At 35.8% G+C, this 23939-nt stretch overlaps 1 protein-coding gene across 2 annotated transcripts in view; it reads left to right on the top strand.

The window, feature by feature from the left end:
• LOC136036260 (GATOR2 complex protein MIOS-like) overlaps positions 1-23939 on the top strand; it is a 75978-nt gene that overhangs the window by 21873 nt on the left and 30166 nt on the right. For both annotated transcript variants that reach the window (XM_065718392.1, XM_065718393.1), the window contains exons 6-9: positions 3531-3730; positions 9379-9563; positions 13662-13882; positions 17790-17986. In XM_065718392.1, the coding sequence (XP_065574464.1) occupies positions 3531-3730; positions 9379-9563; positions 13662-13882; positions 17790-17986 (803 nt within the window). The remainder of the gene's footprint in view (positions 1-3530; positions 3731-9378; positions 9564-13661; positions 13883-17789; positions 17987-23939) is intronic.

Raw genomic sequence — 23939 nt, 5'->3', positions numbered from 1 at the left:
TAAAAAAACATTAAAGCACCTGAATGAAAGCCTTGGACTGTTGGATTGGCAAGATATAATATCCACGGAGGATACAGATATGGCAACTGATACTTTTCTAAGAAATTTCAGTTGCTGCCTTGATTCTAGTTGCCTATTTGTTACGAATAAAATTTTGCAGAGAAAAATTTCCTATAAGGCCATGGATAACGTCTGGGATTTTGATGTCAGTTAAGAAAAAAAAAAAATTTATTTAAATAGCAGTTAAAGAATCCAACTGATTATAATCTTAAAAAATTTAAATTTTGAAAAATAAATTAAACACACTGATACGATTGTCGAAACATAGGTATTATAAAGAGTCTTTCGGAGAAGCTCAAAATTCTCTTCGTAAAACTTGGTCTTTAATTAATTCTTTTATAAAAAAGAAAGTAAGTCTAAGTTTCCTGGAGTTAACAGTTTAGATGATGGATTGACTACTAATAAATAGAAAAAAGCGGCTGATATTTTGAATACTTATTTTGCTAATATAGGAGAGAAAATTGTTTCATCAGTAATGAACCAGTTTGATTCACGTAGTAATAAACATTTTTCTTCATACCTTCCATCTCCTCAAAGTAATTCAATTTTTCTCGGGCCTATTTCTCAGTCTGAAATAATAAAAATAGTGTGTGATCTAAATCCAGGTAATTCAGCGGGAATTGACGGGTCTAGTTCTATAATTGTTAAAGAAATATTGTCTGCAGTAATATTACCATTAGAACATATATTTAATCTTTCATTTAAAAATGGAGTTTTCCCATCTGCTTTTAAAGAAGCGCGGATAATTCCGCTTCACAAAGGTGACTCTCCTGAAAACCTATCAAATTACCGCCCTATTTCTATTTTGTCAGCATTTTCTAAAATATTTGAGAAGGCAATTTATAAGAGGTTATGACTTTCTTAAATCGTCTAATTTCTTCACAAATTCCCAGTTTGGTTTCAGGTCTTGACACAATACTCAACACGCTATCGTTTCTTTCATCCAATATATTCATGAATGCTTAGATAGAGGTGAAATTCCAGCAACAATTTATTTAGATTCTAGAAAAGCATTCGGTACAATATCCCATTGTATTCTTTTTTTGTAAATTGGATGACTGTGGTGTGCTCGGACCGGCGTTGGATCTAGTTAAATCTTATTTTGATAAGAGAAAGCAACCATTGGATGGAGTCAATTTCCTCTCTTCGCCTGTACCTCAACACTCATTTTGCTGATGATACGGCAGTTTCAATTTCTGAGAGGAATGACGAGGAGTTTGAGGCAAAACTGGATACTGCATTCTCTAATGTTCTTGAATGGTTTTCTTCAAATTTTATTGCTTTGAATGTATAAAAAACTAATTTCATAATTTACGGCAGAAAGTCAAATATCTGCCCTTGTATTACCCGAGTTACTTATTCAAAGCATCTATTACAAATATCTCGGTTGAAAACGATAAAGTACCTTGGACTTGTGATTGACGAAAGCTTACTTTTAAACGCACATTTAAAATCTACGCTTAAAGATTTCAAGGTATGTTGGCTTAATGCGAAGGTTGAGACTTTATTTGCCCTACTCTGCTTTAAGAAGTATTTAATTTGCTCTGATTCAGACTAATATTAATTATTGTTTTCTAGTATATTTACCTACATTTAAAAGCCATATCAAACCAATACAGATTTTACAAAATAAAGCCCTAATAATCCTTAAATTTTTTTCTACAGCGTCTTTATATACTTATCTAGATATACTTCCAGTTTCTCAACAATTTACTTTTAGAACAATTCTTTTCAAATTCAGTTATGACGTTAAGAAATTACCGCTTTCCAACCACAAGATTTACATAATTATAACACTCAAAAAAAAAGAGTATCTCCATTGACAAGTATAGTACTGAGAGATCTAAATTTGCTCCGTTTGTGTCAATAGCCCGGTGCTGGGACGCTTACAAGGATCTTATCGATAAATTTTCTTCTATGCATTTAATAAAAAGGTAAACTATTTCATTTAGTTCAGGATTATTTTTAAATAAGCATCTTTTTAATAAGGCACAGTTATTTGTATGGTTTGTTGCTCTGGGTGAATGTGGGCCTCTAAGCTATCTTTAGTATTAATTTATATTTAATAATATTGAATTCTTTTTATGGATCCTGGGCTAGCTGCTACTTTCATATTATTGTTGTGTTGTTCCTATCTTTGCCGTCATGTTTATCTTTGTATTGTAGAGTAATTTGTTATTGTATCTTTGTCTAGGCCTAGTTTTTCGAGCTTCTTTCCCCATGGGCCTATGTCATATATATACATGTATATGTGAATAATAAATAAATGAACTTAAATGAAGTTGAAGGGATGGAGGTAATACGACAACAGAGCTTTATTTCCAGTTTCTTCAATCTATATAATAGACATATTATTCCCTAGCTCGACGGCTTAGCTCATAATTATCCTATCGATCCAACCTATAGATTAAACTTATCGTTTTATCTGCATTATTTTTAGATTTGCCCGAGCACTAAATTAACAAGTTGCATACCCGATTCTAGGTATTTACAATTTTTTGGTTATCGAAAGTAGCAAGCTATTGTCTCTGTTTTAGATCCATTGAGGTCTGACCGTGCTACATAAGCGCCAAATTTAGTTTTACCGTCTCCCTATAAAGCAGGCTGTTAGCCCTGCTAAAACAAAAAAGAAGGCACAATGGTGCTACCACACTAAAATGCGATTCTCTTTATTTTCAAGATGGGTTGCTGTAAATCACCGTTTCAGGATTTGGATTCTTGTAATTAATATGGTTTCTTTTTCTTGATTTGGTTCCTTTTTGAGGGATTTTAGCCTTTTTTGAAATTTTATATTTGTATGTTTTCTTATTTTGAAGCATTCCTGTATTTGTTTCAATAAGTATCAAGATTCCATCGCTAGACAGTTTCTTCGGAAACACAGTTTTTAATTTTTGTTAGATTTAAGTTTCTTAAACTTTTTTTTTGCCCTACTTTCATGCTTAAGGAAAATTTGAAAATTTTGAATGAAAATGTGTCCTCTTCTTTTTACATTTGACCTTCTTTATAAACCATCTTCTAGGGTATTTCTGTTTTTCATATATCCAACAAATATATTTTACTGCTTGAGAGTAAATATCTTATTGAAACTACTATAGATATAACTGGCTAGGTTCGTCTAAGCAAGTAAACACATGACAACACAGTCTATAATCTCATTCACGAGTGCCGAAGGTCTGAGTGAGAGAAAATAAGCAAAGGCCCGTGAAGCGGTTCTTTTTCATAAGTACACAATACAAGTGCAAGTTTTTATTGAAGATTTTATTTCGAGTTATAGTCTTTTTACAGGTTTCCCAACGAATTAGATTGAAGCTTTTACTAAAACTGTTGATGACGGATTTCTAAGTTTGTTTGATTTCGATGAATAAAACTCCTTGACCTTGGTAGTTATATTATTTTGTCTTTAAAAGCATTTTGTATTTGAGCTCTGAAGTTTTTAATTTCTCTGTTTAATTATTTCAGTTCTTTTGTAGACCAAATTTTTTGGGTTATCTTTTACGCGACCAATCATCAGTTGGGATATGTGATATTCAATTTTGTGGTTCGGCTGGTGACGATCAAGAGCCTTTCACACTTGAACGGGATATTGCACCGCCGGGAGAAATAACATCTCTTGTTTCTTTCGCTTGGCACCCGGTCTTAGAAAGTCGAATGATTACTTGCAGCATATCAGGTAAATGCACACCTTTTCAAGGTTAGATTTACAATTTTAGATAACTATAATACTAGAAACCGAGTCTGAAGTCAAATCACAAACACTTTGTAGCAGCTCAGCTCATTTTTAACATAAAAATTCATTATTAAAATGGATCACTTTGAAACGCAGAAACTTTGATTAAGATTGTGTATAACCGGTAAACACGACCAGTTTTCGATGATAAATAGGTGTTTCTTTTTGCAAAAGCTTCGGAGCAAAAAGTAAACCAGGTGGGTTTGATTCACTGATGCTCTAAAAGAAAATCGGATACTTGCTTAGTTCTTCAGTAACTGGTAAAAGATCTGATGGAAATTGACAGATTGTATCACTGAGTGGAAAGGCTCATACGCTTTATCGTTTGTCTATCCATCAATAGATGCTTGTATTAACTAGCAGGGGTCGAAATAAGCCCCGAAAATCCCTTTTTTGGCTGAAGCCCCTTTTATGCAGAAAGTCCCTTGACTCCCCCAAAAGTCCTTAAAATTCCCTATTTGGGAGCATGGTATTTTGAAAACCAAAGCATGATATATTTGAAAGACCCCCTTTAGCTAATATTTCTTCTCCAAAAATCTAGTTGTACTGGTATCTTGGTTACGCTGTTGCAGCTCAGAAAGAACCATCAAAACAGTGTGACCTTTGTCCGTGGAGAAACGTTTGAAGAATGTCGTGTCGTCAGCAAAGTACCTCAAGATTGTAAGCTACCTGAAAGGGAAAGATATGCTTGCAGAACTCAAATTCGTGCATTTATTTTCTGAGTTTTTATGGCACTTGGTATTAACCAAGTGACTTATAAGAATTGCCAATTCTGTCGGTCTGTCTGTCTGTCGGTCTGTTGGTCTGTCGGTCCCGGTTTTGCTACTTTTAGGCACTTCCAGGTAAGCTAGGACGATGAAATTTGGCAAGCGTATCAGAGACCGGACCAGATTAAATTAGAAATAGTCGTTTTCCCGATTTGACCATCTGGGGGGAGTGGGGGCCGGTTAATTCGCAAAAAATAGAAAAAATGAAGTATTTTTAACTTATGAGCGGGTAATTGGATCTTAATGAAATTTGATGTTTGGAATAATATTGTGTCTCAGAGCTCTTATTTTAAATCCTGACCGGATCTGATGACATTGGGGGGAGTTGGAGGGGGGGTACCTAAAGTCCCGGTTTTGCTACTTTAGGCACTTCCAGGTAAGCTAGGACGATGAAATTTGGCAAGCATATCAGGGACCGGACCAGATTAAATTAGAAATAGTCGTTTTCCCGATTTGACAATCGGGGGAGGGGGGCGGTTAATTCGGAAAAAATAGAAAAAATGAAGTATTTTTAACTTTTGAGCGGGTGATTGGATCTTAATGAAATTTGATGTTTGGAATGATATTGTGTCTCAGAGCTCTTTTTTTAAATTCCGACCGGATCTGATGACATTGGGGGAGCTGGAGGGGGGGGCCTAAAATCTTGGAAAACACTTAGAGTGGAGGGATCGGGATGAAACTTGATGGGAAAAATAAGCGCAAGTCCCAGATACATGATTCATATAATCGGAACTGATTCGCTCTCTTTGGTGTAGTTGGGGGGGGGGGGAGTAATTCTTAAAAAATAGAAAAAATGAGGTATTTTCAACTTACGAACGGGTGATCGGATCTCAATGAAATTTGATTTTTAGAAGGATATCGTGTCTTAGAGCTCTTATTTTAAATCCCGACCGGATCTGGTGACATTGGGGGGATTTGGGGGGATTAGGGAAACCTAAAACTTGGAAAACACATAGAGTGGAGGGATCGGGATGAAACTTGGTGGGAAAAATGAGCACAAGTCCTAGATACATGATTGACATAACCGGAACGGATCCGCTCTCTTTGGGGTAGTTGGGGGAGGGGTTAATTCTGAAAAATCAGAAAAAATGAGGTATTTTTAACTTACGAACGGGTGATCGGATCTCAATGAAATTTGACATTTAGAAGGATATCGTGTCTCATAGCTCTTATTTTAAATCCTGACCGGATCTGGTGACATTGGGGGAAGTTTGGGGTGGGGGAACCTAAAATCATGGAAAACGCTTGGATTGGAGGGATCGGGATGAAATTTGGTGGGAAAAATAGGCAGAAGTCTTACATGCGTGATTTAAATAATTGGAACGGATCCGCTCTATTGGAGGGGGGGGGGGTTAATTCTGAAAAATAAGAAAAAAATACGTATTTTTAACTTGCGAAGGAGTGATCGGATCTTCATGAAACTTCATATTTAGAAGTACCTCGTAACTCAGATCTCTTATTATAAATCTCCACCGGATCAAGCGTAATTGGGGGGGGGGGGGTGGCAGATGGGGAGACCGGAAATCTTAGAAAATACTTAAAGTGGTAAGATCTGGATGAAACTGGATGGGAAGAATAGAAACCTGTCTAAGATACTTGACTGACATAACCGGACCGGATCTGCTCTCTTTGGTGGAATTGGGGGGAAGGGTAATTTTGAAAATTGAGGTATTTGTAACTTACGAAAGGGTGACCAGATCTTAATGAAATTTGACATTTAGAAGGATCTTGTGCTTTAAAGTTCTAATTTTAAATTCCGACCAGATCCTGTGATATTGGGGGGAGTTGGAGGGGGAAACCAGAATTCTTGGAAAATGTGAAAATTGGGGTATTTTTATCTTACGAATAGATGATCGGATCTTAATGAAATTTGATTTTTAGAAGGAATTCATGTCTCAGAGCTCTTATTTCAAATCCCGACCAGATCTTTTGACATTGGGGGGAGTTGGAGGGGAATATCTTGGAAAAACACTTGGAGTGGAGGAACCGGGATGAAGCTTGGTGGATAGAATAAACAAATGTCCTTGATACTTGATTGAAAGAATCGTAGTGGATTCGCTCTCTTTGGGGGAGTTGGGGGGAGGGGTTCAGTGATTTGGCGAGTTTGGTGCTTCTGGACGTGCTAGGACGATGAAAATTGGTAGGCGTGTCAGGGAGGTGCACAATTTGACTTGCTAAAGTCGTTTCCCAGATTCGACCATCTGAGGGGCTAAAGGGAGAGGAAAAATTAGAAAAAATGAGGCATTTATAACTTACGAGTGGGTCATCGGATCTTAATGAATTTTGATATTTGGAAGGACATCGTGAGTCAGAGATCTTACTTTAAATCCTGACCGGCATTAAGCCTCTTATTTTCCTTTTTAAATCAATCTATTGATTCATAGAATTTTGTTAGAGCTCATACCATATGATCTCTTGGCTCTTAGCTCTTCTCGCCTCGTCACAAGTGCCATATGAGCTCTTAGCTCTTGTTTTTTTTTTTTTACAAAATTCACAGTAGCGTTTCAAAAGAAGGAACCTTTTGAGCCCGTTCTTCATGCCAAGCTGAAAAACTTATTTCTCACTGTTTTGGTGAGACTTCTAAAACTCAAAATTCTTGCATCTGCTAATGAAATCTCTACCAGTTTGCGTGAGAACTTGGAAAACTATTTTCAGGACACTATATTAGGTGAGCTTGAGCTTGCGTTATGTGCTCGCGAACTCACTTTGGCTGAAAGACAAAGGTTCCGTAGATGGGCACGAAGCCATTTCAAAGTAGGTGCAGAACACTTGATCAAGAAGTGCCCATCTCTCCTAATAGCTATCTCAAAGCGCTTAGGTACTTGGATCCCAGGGAAAGGAAAAAAGCTAAAGGTCTATCAGATATAGTTGTGCTTGTTTGAAGGATCTCAGTAGGGAGTTAGTGTTGATGGTATTAAAACTGGGTGGGCATTGATGCAAGCCGAAAACTTCGTAGAACCAACGCCATCATCCGTCGATCATTACTGGTATCAAATCTTCTCTATGATGGATGCTTTTGATGGGCAAAAGCATATGCTTTTGTAAAAGCTGTGTTGATATTATCCCACAGCAGTGCTGAGGTAGAGAGGGGTTTTTCGCTCTCAACAAGACTTCTTCTATCGGACAGAGCCTCCATGTCAGAAAGAGTCTTGAATGGGAAGCTGTGTGTGATCGGCGAATTGAACACATATGGAGACAAACCCCAAAGGGTTTCCTATTGCCAAAGAACTGTTGACTTTAGCTAGGTTGGGTTGATCAAGATACCAAGACTATATGGAGAGCAAGGCAAAAGAACAAGCTGCTGAACGAAGCATCCATGACTAAGAGGAAGAAAGAAGCTAAACCTAATTGACATCTCTAGCAAAAAAAGGAGCTAGATAGACTTGAGAAATCATTGGAAGAAAAATGGACCTCTGAAAAACAAAGCGAGCAACTTTTGGATCCCCTCTTCAAAGAGGCCACTAATTGCTTACAGAGACCGATGACGTCAAAGGATTGCATGGACATCGCCTTGGCCAATTCCTTACTAAAGAGTGCCATGGAAACGTGAGAAGACGAAAAAGACGAAACAGATGAAAAAGAGCGGACGGAAAAGGACTTGCAGAAGAGGAAGTCGGACCTGATAAGCAAGTTCACCAATTTCTCAAAGAAGTCGAAAAAATAAATGAGTTAGCTTGCAAGCTGAAGTATTTTGGATTGTCTTATTTGTATCTAGTCTTGAAACAAATTTAAAATGACTGATAGGTTGAGCAAAAAGAAAAAAGAAAAACAGAAACAACTCACTCGTCTCCAGAAAAAATGAGTTCCTACTGTGGCCCCTGAGTATGATGATTTTTAGGATGACTTGACCACAGTTTCTGATTCATGGGCAAAGGAATGTTTTGACTATGAATGGTGAACAAAATCTCTGCCCACTTTGGTCCCTGTTGGTCCATTTTTCTACCCCTAAAAGTCGCTTGACAGGTCGTCAAGTCCCTTTTCTAATGAGCCGGAATCATTCCGAGCCCAGAACTAGCCTAATTTTCCTGGTCCTTGAAGATGGTCTTTGGACCTATTTCCTTGTAAGACCGTGGGTATGCCTCACGGTCTTCTGCTAGATGACGAACTTCCAGAAGGAGATAAGTAGGGAAATTTTCTCTCACGGCTATTTGGAGGGTGATATCGAGGGCAAAAGGAATGGGTGTGTATTGGGATGATAACCACAAATAATATAATAGATTATATGACGTAAATAATAGAACCATGAATATTATACGTAAATAATATAAAGCTAAGCTGGGTTACTTCTAGTACAATTTTATCCCTAAGTGATTTAATTTAGAACCCTAGGTACCTCATTTTTACTTCCCGAACCTTTACTTTTTTACGTCCTAGAGACATGGAAATTATTACTAAAACATCATTTGTATTTAATCCATGAACGATCCTGATGTGGGAAGATAAATGATAAAAAAAAACAACCATTTGTTTCAATATTTACTTCACGTGATGACTTCTTCTTTAGGAAACGGTTCCCTTGTAGGCAAGAGACCGAAAATTGGGTCTCATAATGTCGAAACTCATTTCTACTTCTATTCTTATTTTTAATAAATACTTAAAACACACTGCTTAATGTGATATCACTTTTTACATTACGTAAACATTTCCTGAGGAAAGCCACTATTGCTCCCTTGTCTTCGTTGCTAATGAGCTGAACGAAGCTGCTGAAATCGGGTGCTAATTTATCATTTCAAAACTTCTCAACCAGTCTCTCAACCACTAATTTTTTTATCTTTTTAAAGTAAATATAAATACTCTGAAATTAATTAAAATCTTTTAATTAAGGTAAGTTGGCGGATTTCAACATAACTGATAGAATAACAATGAATTGGTCTCCAACATCTACAATTGCTTGGAACCATGGAAGAAAAGTTTTAAAGTTTATCGATGAAAGTAACAGATGCTATGTCAGAGATGAAGATATTATTGTGCAGATGAAGTCTAGAGCAACTCAAGGATATGGATTAAAGGTATATTATTTTTGGGGTTTATTTCAGAACTTGGGGCTATCAGAACTGAAGATAGGAGGTAACTTCTGAGGTTTTTCCCTGAGCCCACGGTAAAAAGGCATGACTTTTATAGCCTTAATGTGAGATATTCCAAAAAAAATTGTTGTCAAGTATACTCAGAAGCAGACCTTTCACAAGCCTGAAGATTACATTACAAACAAACTACATCTCCCGTTTCATTACAAACTAAATTCTAAAATCTTTGACCCTAGGTAAAATTTGAGATCCAAAATTCAACCTAGCTACAAATAAGTTTATTTTACTTGATCATACTGGTTGCATATGCTTGATGAAATCCTTACTTGGGTATCTTACAATGGGAAAAATCCTTAAGTTTAGTGAAACATTAATGTAAAACAAATGGATACGCAAATGTATATTCTCGCTCAAATCTTCAAAGACAAATACATAAGTACTAACTTAGTAGCAAGCACACACATGTAAGCTCACACACATGAAGAAGAAAGTGAGTTATGAAATTTATTAAATGTTGGGAATTCCTTGAAGATTTATTGGATGACCCCCCCCCCCACGCGCTCCGAGAAAATTGAGAAATATTTGGTTAACGCTTTGCTCTTTTTGTACTTTGACCGAAAATTTGAATGCTACTAACGATAATCAGGCATGTAAATTAAAACTGCGTTTTAAGCTTTGACAAGTATCTCCGTTACGAAAAGCATCATTTTCATAAAAATAATATTTAAGCCTTGCACAAGGGACTTTCTTTTAGGGATGGTTTCTCCTGAGTTTTGTCAGCTGTATTTTTATAACGCAACACAGATCAATCTCATTTCAGAACTGTATTGATGAAGTGTAATCCTGTTAGTCGGAATAGCAGTATTTAGTCTTTTGGAATGAGCCCTTTGTACAATTTTTTTTTGCCAAGCTTGTACTCCGTTACAGTATGGTAGTCTCCTAAAGATATCGTTGTGCCTAAGACCGAAGTGCATTTTTGATATTTTTGTGATTAAAAAAATAGTTAAGAAATATTTTCTGCATTTCGTGAGAGCAGTTCTTTATTATTTAAACAGAAAATTTAAGAGAACCTGGAAGTTAACAGGAAAATATAGTCCTTCGGTGCCAAGGCCCTTGTGATTCTGCAGCGACTGAAACACACTGGCCATCGTTGGGGTGCAACACATGCAACTATATCAAACGGGCAATAAATTTCTATGCTCCCGTATCACGGTTGCAGATGTATTATGGTTATTTTAAGTTATTATGTAAGGTCAATGTATAATTAGAGAACTCCTGAAGTAAGTTCTGTCTGTACGAAGTAAAGCCGGGCTCTGCATCCGCATTGTGTTTGTTTTTACCTCTATTTAAACTATATAGCCAACTAATTGATGCGGCTTATGAGTATTCGTGAAACACTTCTATATATTATGAATTGAAAACTAATGTTCTTGGAAGATTAAGCCTTGTTTATTCGAATTCGAAACCAAAATCTATTTTATCTAGAAAAAGTGACCTTTATAACATCCAGGAAATCAATACACAATGACAAATTCAAGCATTATTTCATAGTCCGCGGTTCATTTCCGATATATAATAGTGCATGTCTTCTTGCTCACTTTTCCTGGTGTTAACGTCTAAAATGCCATAAATATCAAAATTGAAAATTTTAGAAAAAAAAATGAAAAAAAGAATCAAAATTTTTGTCGCGAGATCAGAATTTCCGCTACCATTTCCCAAAAAATTATATTATAATAATTATAATTTTAGAAAATTCTAAATTTCGCTTAGGTGGTCGAAGAGACAATATGAACATATACCAGTATTCCAAGTTGTTTAATTTCTCAAAAGTTATGCTTCGAAGCCAGATCGTTTTACTTAGACAAAATGTTTGGAATTCGCAGAATCAAAATGTCAAAATTAAAAAAACAACAAAAGATTTTTCTTCTTGAAAAACCAATGTCACTAATAGTTCTTACCAAAGAATAGCTCTTACAAGATCAAGATCTGTCGATCTGCGTCAGAAAAATTCATCCTTGTCTAGGAAAAACGCTACCTCTAGAATGTCAAGGAAATTGATGTGCGATGACACCGCTAGGAATTGCTCCTTTGTGTACAGTTCATTTTTGGATGTAGAAAAGTACATGTCTTCTTGATTACTTCTCATGGCATTAAACTTCTTAAATATAATAAACATTAAATCATTAAAAAAAAGCAAAACAAAAACATGAACTTCTGTGTTTCCAAATTAGTATTTACGATGTTTTTTCTTTTTTTCCAAAATTTATGAGAAATATGAAAATTTGCTCAGTTTTTCCCAAAGATAATTTGAAGTTCTCTTAGTATTCAAAGTTATTTGATTTTTCAGCTTCTAAGTTAGGACATTTTAATTCGACAGAATAGCGAATTTGGAAAATAAAACTTCAAAACAGAAAAAAAAACAGATAGAATTTCTTATCTGGTTTTTATGGCACTTGGTATTAACCAAGTGACATATAGCAATCGCAAATTCTGTCGGTCTGTCGGTCCCAGTTTTGCTACCTTAGGCACTTAAAGGTAAGCTAGGACGATGAAATTTGGCAGGCGTATCAGGGACTGGACCAGATTAAATTAGAAATAGTCTTTTTCCCGATTTGACTATCTGGGGTGGGAGTGGGGGGCCGGTTAATTTGGAAAAAATAGAAAAAATGAGGTATTTATAACTTACGAGTGGATAATCAGATCTTAATGAATTTTAATATTTAGAAGGGCATCGTGACTCAGAGTTCTTATTTTAAATCCCGACCGGCATTAAGCCTCTGATTTTCCTTTTAAATCAATCTATTGATTGTTAGAATTTTGTTAGAGCTCATACCATATGAGCTCTTGGCTCTTAGCTCTTCTGGCCTCGTCACAAGTGCCATATGAGCTCTTAGCTCTTGTTCTATCTGGAATTTTCTATCTAATGTCAGCTATCCTTCTTAGAAGATGAAAATTAGTCTTTTTTGTTAGGAAGAAATTCTAACTTGTCCAGGAAAAAATTATTTCTAGGATATAAAAAATATTAAACGTCAAGATAACTTTGGAAATTATTTCTCATGAACGGAGCAATTTTGTGTGTAAGAAAATTCATGTCATCTTGAGTGTTTTGATAATAGGCTACTCCGTTATTAACATCTGAAAAATACTTAGTTTTTGTGCTAGGATAGTTTTGTTTTGGCACCATGTAGAACATGAGGAAAAAGACATTTTTTTTTCTGGAAAACTGCTGGAAATTTTGCAAACTTCACTGACACTTTTCTGCATCTCTTCACGATTCCCATACTGTGGAAAATTTTGGAGTTTGCATCTTTTACTACTTGGGGGCTACACTCTGCTAATCACAGTAGTTTTGCTCAGCAAGATAACTGTGAAACTTTAGGCTAAAAACTTTATAACTCTAAACTCTATCTTCACAGAAGTATATTCACAAAAGGAAAATGTACTACGAATATTTCGCCTGCATAAATTTCAGGGCCCTCCTAGTGCAAGCAGGATAAAAAAAAAATTACACTGTGCACACCAAAGATAAATATCAAAATAAATAAAGGACAAAGATTTAAAAAAATCCAAATATACAAATTAAATATAAGATTTATATTCTACCTTTCCGTGTTGAAAAGGGGTAGATCGATTGTATTTTTGTATTTTATATTTCAGTTTTGTTTTTATGCTTGTCCTTCTTTTATTTTGCAATTTATTTTATTTCTTTACTGTTTTTGCGGTTTTTATTTCTCGTTTTTTTAAGTCTGCATTGTTTTATTTCTTTATTATTTTATTTCTTTTGTCTTATTTTTACTTTGAGTTTTTCAATGCTTATGATTACCACCAAAACTGGTATTTCGAATAGTATTTTGTCGAAACGCATTTGACTAAGTCTATTACCATACACTTAAGAACATTCGTCATTTTTAAGCGTATCAATTAAACGCCAACAATTTCCGGATATTGTTTTGGTATGGATGTATTAAAATGAAAACCGGGAACGAGTCTGTTTTATGTGTTTTCTCTACTCTTTGTCTCATGGACTTAGTCACGGGGCATCTGAATGCTTGTATATTGACTTATTTAAGGTTTTATCCTAAGGTAGACGTCAATGAAAATGTGTCTTTCATAAATGATCCAGATATACAATCTGTATGGAAATGGATGGCAAATTGCAATAATTCCGAATATAAGCAAGCTATCAAAGGAATTCGTTTTTCCCTTGGTATTGACTCATCAGAAAATCTCAAATCTGAATCCATTTTGCTTCCTTGGAGTGGCCATACATCTTTGGATAGATCTGTTGCTCTTCGAACATACAAGTAGGGTTGTCTTTTCTTTTGAATATAATTTATCCGACTATGCTGGCTGTGAACCCCAAAAAATAAAAATGGAGTGAATTAAATGATGAAGTAAAATTAAAAAATGAGGAATTCACAAAAAGCGTTGTGATTCCAGTTATAATATGGGTATTTTCGTTAAATAAGGATGAATTGTAATTATTCTGATTTATTAGTCGTGAGCCCAATTCTGCAATTAAGTGATGCCTTTGCTATTGGACCCTGTAAGTGATATAAAAACTTATTCAACTTGAACAAAAGCAGCAGAGAAGCGAGATGAAAAATTTACTCTGAATCGAAATGGGATGTATACAGTTTTGAAAAAAAGAGAAAAAGAAGTGCAACAGCAATGTTGCACTTGCTGTGAACCCCAATTATTATTATTATTATTATTATTACTAAAGTAATAATTATTATTATTACTATTATTATTATTATTAGTTCTGCCTAGGAATTATGTATTATTATTATTATTATTAGTTTATTACCCTTCAAAAACGGAAAAGACGGAGTATATAAAAGAAAAAGAAAGAAATGGCCGTTTCAGGGCATAAGCCCTGAAAAGGGCTTATGCCAGATTTTGTCTCTTACTCACTCGAACTATCTGTCTTGGCTTTTTCTACAATTAAACCATGGCTTGATATCCACAACTACTTGATTTTAATTAAACCTAGTAAGATACATTGATTTTAAATAAACCTAAAACATATATTAAACCTAATAGCTATTTATATACATTAATATTGCATTTTAAGCACCAGAGGCAGGGGCTTCTTACGATTAGCCCTACTCCCGGTTTTTTGGAGCTCGGAAAAAAAGATATCAGTTCCATTAATCTCGTGTAGTTGGGGTCATGGATGCACTCAGTTGTGTTATTTGAATAATCCTAGCGCAACAGCTGTTAGTAAGTGTCCTCAACTTCGTACAAAAAAAGGATTTCCACGTCAGCTTGATATAAAAGACTTTAAATATTATTGATGGTTAGACGTTGTTTTTTTTTTTTTAGTGTTATGTTAGCATATATGTTAGCCTTTTGAACTTTATTTTTATCCCACCTGAAAACAGAGGAAGAAGAATTTCTTGTGGGGGGGAGGAGGAGGGCAGGCTGCTGAATTACGATCTTTTACTGAAGGCATGACCTTCGAAATCCGTTTGATGCATAGAAGTATGGAGGGCAATATTTTGTATTATGGATAGGTGAATTTGTGTTCCTTAAGCTCATAGGTTTATTCTCAACGCAGTAAGAATCAGACAAAGATTTTAGCATCTTTCTTGCTCCAAATCAGTCTCGAAGCCGTTGAAGTCCATGAGGATAAGGGTAAGTGGGTGATGCAGTCTCTAACAGATTGAAAATAGCTAGTTTATATATCTGGCTAGGATCCAGAGACATTCTTCTCTGGGGATGGCTAAAGTTGGAAGTAACGCCCTGCAAAACAGTGCACTGGGCCCCAACTATTCAGTTTATTTTTAAATGACGCACGTAGAATCTTGCCAAAAAACATCTATGCTGCTGCCCAAAATTAATCGACCCTTTTAACACATTAGATAATATGAATCAATCCAGAGAGAGAGCTCAAGGAGGAGCTGATGCATAAAAATACAAGACATCCACCTTGGGGGAAAAATATCTGTGCACCCAGTAGCGCATAGACACTTGTGATGGGTCCTGCAAAGTTGTTTCCCGCAGCCACATAGACAGGAACCTTGGTTTTCTAGTTGACATCAAGTTTAAATTCCACCTCCATGCACAAGCGACTATAGCGAAGGCTATTCCGACGCATGGGGTAATCAAAGGAACTAGTAGATCTTCACTAGTAAATCTCCAGCTGTCAAATACGGTTAAAATTAATTTTTTTCTATCTCAAAATTGAGGAGGAAGAATTTGCTTATAGGAGAAGGAGGTCCTGTTATTGGATCTTTTATTTTATTGTGTTATGTTATCAAGATGGCGGACATAGGGTTATTTTTTACGCTAGCAAATATGATTTAATGTAATTTTAGGGTAATATTTGCATGGTGAAACCAGGTGCCTTTAGTTTTTGTAGAAATGAGCTTGTAACCAGTACAAAGTGCATTTACCACATGTGAAATTGCACCACCCACCACTATTTTTCCTATTCCTGGTCTCATTTTCTTCTTTTTTTCTTTACCTGTGTTACGATTTCAGAAAGCTTCATCTGTGCTGGATTCATTTAGCTGATTCCTGTTTACAAATTTTCTTTCTATATTTTGTTTCTTTGTCCTTTTTCTAAATTGGAATCAGAAGTAAAAATAGAATTGCACAGCAAAGTTGAAGAAGATAATAACTTTTAAAAAATAAAACAAACAAAGGAGAAAGATTCAAACTTTATTTACATCAAAATATAATACAGAATTCGATCGAGTCTTTTGTGTTGGTAGCATCTGACAGAGCCCAGTCTATAGCCTTTAGTTTTAGTTACTGTCCGTCAGAAGAATGATAAGTGCCAATCTAAGTTAATATCCCTGTTCTTTTTTCCTGTAATAAAAACTTCGCCAATATATCAAACGATCTGTTATGAAAAAAAAAAAAAACATATCAGACTTGGGGAAAATACGATACTTACAATTTTAAAACTCCACTACAGAAGAAAAGAATAATGAGACATCTTGAGATGGATTGTTGTTGTCTAGTTGTGCGTGAGATAATTTTAGATTTGCTGATGTAATTTGTAACTCCCAAAATGAAAAGGTGTATCTTATGTTTTTGTAATTTACAAAAAAGCAAGGTGTCTGAGCTTTTCGTAACAATTGTTTGATTCATGGATAAGAAAAAAAAATGGGAAACTGCTGTGTTTTTTTGATTAATGTGGCTTCAATGTACTATATAGTTCGGACAGGTATATTTGATACTCTTCGGGATATAACTAATGTAAATGTTTTGTTTTCCGATCATGACTAGTTTCTACTTTCTCCTCTGTCATAAACACGTCTCTGAATACGCGAGCAATGGGTAAAGACACGTAGAGAGAATCTATCATTGTCTCGTTCTTCTTCGGAAAAAGCATGAGATTCGAATTTTCTTTTTCAACATGGTGATATGTTGCTAGCATGGTTTCCGCTATCCCCAAATTTTTAGTGTTTTTCCCGATTCTACCCAAAGGAAAATTATGCTCTGTTAAATTTCATTGAAAATTAACTGTGTATTTTGCTCTTACAATTGGTGTATTTAAAAAATCTCAATCCTTGAGATGATTTTGAAGAACCCAATCTTCTCTTGTGGAAATCCCGGGGAACTCCAAAAATTCGGGGATAGTGGAAGCAGTTGGTGCTAGTAAGAAAAAAAATAAATAAAAAGAAGAAGAGGAGTTCGGTAGGCATTTTTGTTTAGAATCAAAACATAGTCAATACCTGGTTGTTCTCTAAAACCTCTGTATCTTTGCTCATATATTGCTAAAACCTATTATTAAAAAAAGCATGTTTTTTTTCCCATTCCGTTTAAATAAAACTTGGTTTCTTTTTCCTATTTACTTTTTGTTTGAGCAGAAAGTATGTTATGGAAGCAGAAAGTGTCTAATTGGCTTAGAATAATAATAAAAAAAAAAAAAAAAACCGAGAAAACTGGTGACAAAACAGCTCGAGTAAGACTATGGGATTCCATAATTTTGATATTAACGTCCCTCATGTAGTTACTTACTCACGAATTTGATTTGAAATGGGAGAAGTAAAATATTGGAAAATATCGTTCAACATAGACACATTTATTTTTAATCTCAAGATGTCTAGTAGAAGGTGCAGCCCGATGGTCCTCTCAGCCCTGCGCAGGGGTTGACACTTGGGGGAATAGAAATCATGAACATTTAATATCTTATGAAGAATGAATAATTGTGGTTTTGAATTTCTTAAATAGTTTTTTTTTGGTTTGTTTTAGGAGCCCCCAAAGAGAGGAGTCGTTAGCACTTTGTGGATGGGACGTGGATTTGGAAGCACAAAAGGAAGATCCTTGCAGATTAGCTTGTCTGGCAATATTCAATGCGCAGATAGACAAAGCAGCTAGAATATTGACCGAAGCTGCACGACATAGCCCAAAATATAATGGACTTGATCTTATTGCAGTTGCTATTTCAGGTCAAAATTTTTGTTTTTTAAAGTTTCCTCATTTAAAAAATAGTACCATTCTTTCGGGTCGTGTTCGGAAGAACAATATAACTTTAAAATAATAATTCATTTCCTGTAAGCAGAAGTTTCGCTATCAGTTATGCTTGTGCAGGCTAACATGATATAATTGCCTAATTACCAACAATGTTTTGTAAACATTGTTTACCAATTTGGTATATTTTGGAGAGTTGTCTGTGGATTTTAAGCAGGAAATCAAAAAAAAAAAAAAAATCGAAGAATAAGGATATATATGCAATTTTGTTCGCTATGGACAGCGCTTGTATTTTAGTTTTCTAATACTTTTTCGTACGTGAATAAAGCTTTAAGGTGGCAATTCACCCATGAATTAAGCTGAAGTCTTGGCAATGCAAAAAAAGTAAAATATTTTCGGGTGGCAATTAATATTTTTTTTTAGTGTGGGGTATCAAAAACTTTGCATATGAATAACCCACACCAGATCTGTGTGGATTATTACCACTACAGTATACCAAATGCTTATACCACTATTGCTTATACCTAATGCTTGTACCACTAATGCTTATACCTACAGTATACCACTACAGTATTTCAAATGCTTACCTTACCAGGTAAGCATTTGAAAGCTCTTTCATTTTAAACTCGAAATACTTCCACATTACAAGAAGAGCTGTCACACGCCCATTGCCCATCCACCACACACATTCCACACTCCTGTGTCTACGACAAGAGGCTAGAAGGTGAATTCCCAGGGATTTAAGGTAGCTTGATTGTAAGGTTAGCAATAAGAGTCACTATTATACATGTAAATACTGGAATAACACAAAAAAAGAACAAATAATCTAGTAACTAACGTAATCACTGATGAAAAAAAAAATTGGACCAGACTAAGTTGTGCGCCCAACCGAGAACAAGTATCCTGACTGATCTGGGCAATGTCGCTTGGGCAACGGCCAATATTGAGTGATGACAAAATTATTATTGCAGCATAAGGCCCACAAGATGCCTTTTTCCCACATGGCTAGTATAGTAAAAACTTATTATATCTAAAATGATCACTCTTGATTTTTTTAAGACCATGCTTAATAAAAAGCGAATACGGCCCAGACTCGAATAAAATTGCATGGCTACAAAACTATTGTACAGTTTAGCGAAACCGCACGTATGAAATTGACTACGATTTGCAACATTTTAAGCTTATGCTTAGAAACATGGATAAGTTTACGCCAGATGTTACCGACGAATTCACAAGTAGAAATACCGAGCCATTTAATGACAGGGACATTAGGCATCTTAAAAGTATTGCAAGCAAGGGGAACAGCCCGATTAACAGCGGTAAAAAGTAAATATACACATTTCGAAGTATTCAATTATAAGCCTATATCATTAAGCATAGATCCGACCAAATTGACTTGTGATCATCAGAATTTGCTAAATAATGATGATAATAATAATAAAAACAAGAGCTAAGAGCCAAGAGTTCATATGGTATGAGCTCTAACAAAATTCTAAGAATCAATAGATTGATTTAAAAGGAAAATCAGAGGCTTAATGCCGGTCAGGATTTAAAATAAGAGCTCTGAGTCACGATGTCCTTCTAAATATCAAAATTCATTAAGATCCGATCACCCATTCGTAAGTTATAAATACCTCATTTTTTCTAATTTTTCCTCTCCCTTTAGCCCCCCAGATGGTCGAATCTGGGAAAAAGACTTTATTAAGTCAATTTGTGCTGCTCCCTGACACGCCTACCAATTTTCATCGATCTAGCACGTTCAGAAGCACCAAACTCGCCAAATCACTAAACCCCTCCCCCCCAAAGAGAGGGAATCCAGCACGGTTACTTCAATCACGTATCAAGGACATTTGCTTATTCTATCCACCAAGCTTCATCCTGATTCCCCCACTCCAAGTGTTTTCCAAGATTTCTCCCCCCAATGTCAATAGATCTGGTCGGGATTTGAAATAAGAGCTCTGAGACATGAATTACTTCTAAATATCAAATTTCATTAAGATCCGATCACCTATTCGTAAGATAAAAATACCCCAATTTTTACGTTTTCCAAGAATTCCGGTTTCCCCCTCCAACTCCCCCAATGTGACAGAATTTGGTCGGAATTTAAAATTAGAGCTTTAAAGCACAATATCCTTCTAAATATCAAATTTCATTAAGATATGGTCACCCTTTCGTAAGTTACAAATACATTTTTTTTAAATTACGCCCCCTCCCCAGCTCCACCAAATAGAGCAGATCCGGTCCGCTTATGTCAGTCACGTATCTTAGACAGGTTTTTATTCTTCCTGTCCAGTTTCATCCTGATCTCTGCGCTTTAAGTATTTTCTAAAATTTCCGGTCCCCCCCGAAAGCCCCCCCCCAATGACGCTGGATCCGGTTGAGATTTAGAATAAGAGATCTGAGTTACGAAGTCCTTCTAAATATGAAATTTCATGAAGATCCGATCACTCCTTCGTAAGTTAAAAATACGTCATTTTTTCTAATTTTTCAGAATTAACCCCCCTCCCCCCAATAGAGTGGATCCGTTCTAACTATGTAAATCACATATCTAAGACTTCTGCTTATTTTTCCCACCAAGTTTCATCCCGACCCTCCAATCTAAGCGTTTTCCATGATTTTAGGTCCCCCAAACTCCCCCCAGTGTCACCAGATCCGGTCACGATTTACAATAAGAGCTTTGAGACACGATATCCTTCTAAATATCAATTTTCATTGAGATCCGACCACCCGTTCGTAAGTTAAAAATACCTCATTTTTTCTAATTTTTCAGAATTAACACCCCCTCCAACTACCCCAAAGAGAGCGGATCCGTTCCGGTTATGTCAATCATGTATCTAGGACTTGTGCTTATTTTTCCCACCAAGTTTCATCCCGATCCCTCCACTGTAAGTCTTTTCCAAGATATTAGGTTTCCCCCTCCCAACTCCCCCTCATTGTCACCAGATCCGGTTGGGATTTAAAAAAAACATCTCTGAGACACGATCTCCTTCCAAACATCAAATTTCATTAAGATCTGATCAACCGTTCGTAAGTTAAAAATACTCCTTTTTTAGAATTAACGGGGCCCCCACTCCACCCCCCCTCCCCAGATGGTCAAATCGGGAAAACGACTATTTATAATTTAATCTGGTCTGGTCCCTGATACGCCTGCCAAATTTCATCGTCCTAGCTTTCCTGGAAGTGCCTAAAGTAGCAAAACCGGGACCGACAGACAGACAGACCGACAAAATTTGCGATTGCTATATGTCACTTGGTTAATACCAAGTGCCATAAAAACGAGAAAGCAACTAGGAGGAATCTTACTAATCACACCCGAAATACAACCATTACAAATACGAGGCGAAAGAACTCCATGTTGCCTAAATCCGCATTTAACAGGAATATTTCCAGAAACAAGTTTCAGTTTACTTTAATCTCAAATATAAGCTAGAATACCTAAAACATATCAAAGAAATAATTGATGGATTTATAGCAACCTGATATAAAGAATAAAAAGCCTGTTGGTGTGATTTATTATTTTTCTAACTTATGGTATTCTCCTTATAATAAGTGGAAGCAAGGGGAACTAGAGGATATAAAAGGAGTGATCTTCTCATTCTTATAAGAAGGAGAATCAAGAATACTACTACTACTACTACTACTAACTCACCGCAGCACCGAGCCGCCTGAGGCCAACACAGCCACGCACGCTCCTTCTTTGACCCATTCTATTCAAAGCCTCCCTCTTCACACCCTCCCAGAAAGTTCCTATTTCCTTTAAATCTTTATTTATGACACCTTCCCGCCCCTGACGAGGATGAACTGCTTTCCGTTTGGCCCTAGAAGGTTGACATCTTCGGCAATCTGTCATCCTTCATCCCCAGAACGTGGCATAGCTATCTCTACCTTTCTTTGATTGTAGCCATAGAAAGTGGGATTGAACTACATTTTTCTTACAGCCTACTGTTTGAAACACGGTCAGTCAGCCGGGTACCCAGAACAAACCGTAAGCAATTTCTCTGGAGAACATCTAGTAAATTGTCATCCGCTTTTCGGAGCACCCATGTTTTAGAGCCATATTTTATCACTGTCATCACTTCAGCTTCCAATATTCCAATCTTGGTTTGCAGACTTTATTAATGGTAATATTTTCTCACCTACACAAATGTTATAATATTTACCTACCGTGTTTCTGCAGAATTATTCGAACACAAATTTGAAGACTCCCAGATATACGAAAACAGAGCCATCAGTCTTCTGAGATAAATCAATGCTCGTGATTTGAAATATGATTGTTATTTATTTAAATAACTAGTAGTGGAGCCTGTCGGACGACAGGTAAGAAAAAGGAAATGGTGCACAATCTCTTGCCAGCATTACAAACCTACTGACCCCGACTCCAGAATGGGAAATACTTGCTTCACTTATCCGTTTATAACATCACACCATTGTTTTCAGAGCTGAAGATTAGTGATTGGATGGGAGATACGAACACTTGCTAATCATGTAGGTAGATCATTAAACTAATCTGCAAGGCAATGCTGGGGCAACGTAAGCATAAAAACATGTCTAAGCAAATCTGGTTTTCAGTAATTAGCATCTTATAAAGCTGACTATCCTACCTTCTCCGAAATATGTTTTATTTACTACTGTAATAGCCTTAGTGAACAACTATGCCTTATAAACCTAAAAGGAGTTTTGACAGAACTGTAATTGGTCGCTAAATATTCAGACACTGGTAGATATGGGCAAACCAAATTGGCCACGGTGTATTTTAATCGAATTTTATGTATCTCTGATGAAGGTGGAAAGAGGAAGAGAAGGGGGGGGGGTGCCTACGGTAAACTATGACCTAAGTTGTTTTCTTTATACATTCTCTAAAGGCCTTGGAATAATTTATTATTTAAAATGAAGCAGCTATGTTACCATTAGAAGTTTTTGTTCAGAATCGCTAAAGTTATTATGTAAACTGCAAAATATTTATGGTGCCTGAGCAGTAATTTTAATGTTTTAATTTAAACTTGAAAAATACCGGAAGATTTTAAAACTCGTTTTTTTTTGTTAGATAAAATCAACTCGCTACGTGAGTAATCTAACAGGTTTGAACGCAACCAGTTATAAAATGTCAGTAGGAAGGCCCATAAAACAAAAATTTGCAATTATTACCAATGATAATTCAATGTCATCCAAAAAACGAAAATTTGCAACTATTATAAACGATGATTTTGTATTTTGACAAGGGATTAGAACACAAAAACCTTAAAAAAGAAAAGCAGAAGTTTGAAGCTTAACACATATCGTTGTTAGAAATCAGAGTAGCTTCAATAATCAAATATCTTTCAACCTACAGTATGAAAAGACATTAAATTGCGTAAAGAGCGAAAAATTGGTAAGTGCAAAAATATTTGTATATATTTTAACAAGGGATTGCAATAATTCAAAAACCTTAAAAAAGAAAAATAAAAGTTTGAAAGCTTAGTAGATACCGTTGTTAGAAATCGGACTTGCTATAGTTATCAAATGTCTTTGAAAAGAACGCAATATGAAAATACAGCAAATTGTTTCAAATTGTCTGCGGCTAGAAGACAGGCGACAATGAGAATCCATATATAGAAGCGTGCCGGGACCCGGCCTATATATAGAAGCATGCCGGTATATATATATATATATATATATATATATATATATATATATATATATATATATATATATATATATATATATATATATATATATATATATATATATATATATATACTAGCTGTTGGGGTGGCGCTTCGCGCCACCCCAACACCTAGTTGGTGGGGCGCTTCGCGCCCACCCCCCAAGCCCCCCCGCGCGCGTAAGTCGTTACGCGCCATATTAGTTACGCGCCATTGTAGTTGTGTCCCTGTGTCCCACCTGTGAATATAGATAGATTTATATATGTGTTTCAAACTACGTAAAAATTGC

This window comes from Artemia franciscana, chromosome 15 (assembly GCF_032884065.1).
Source record: "Artemia franciscana chromosome 15, ASM3288406v1, whole genome shotgun sequence".
Lineage (NCBI taxonomy): Eukaryota > Metazoa > Arthropoda > Branchiopoda > Anostraca > Artemiidae > Artemia > Artemia franciscana.
Note: the sequence above shows the minus strand (reverse complement) of the source record. Positions and strands in the feature narration are given on the sequence as shown.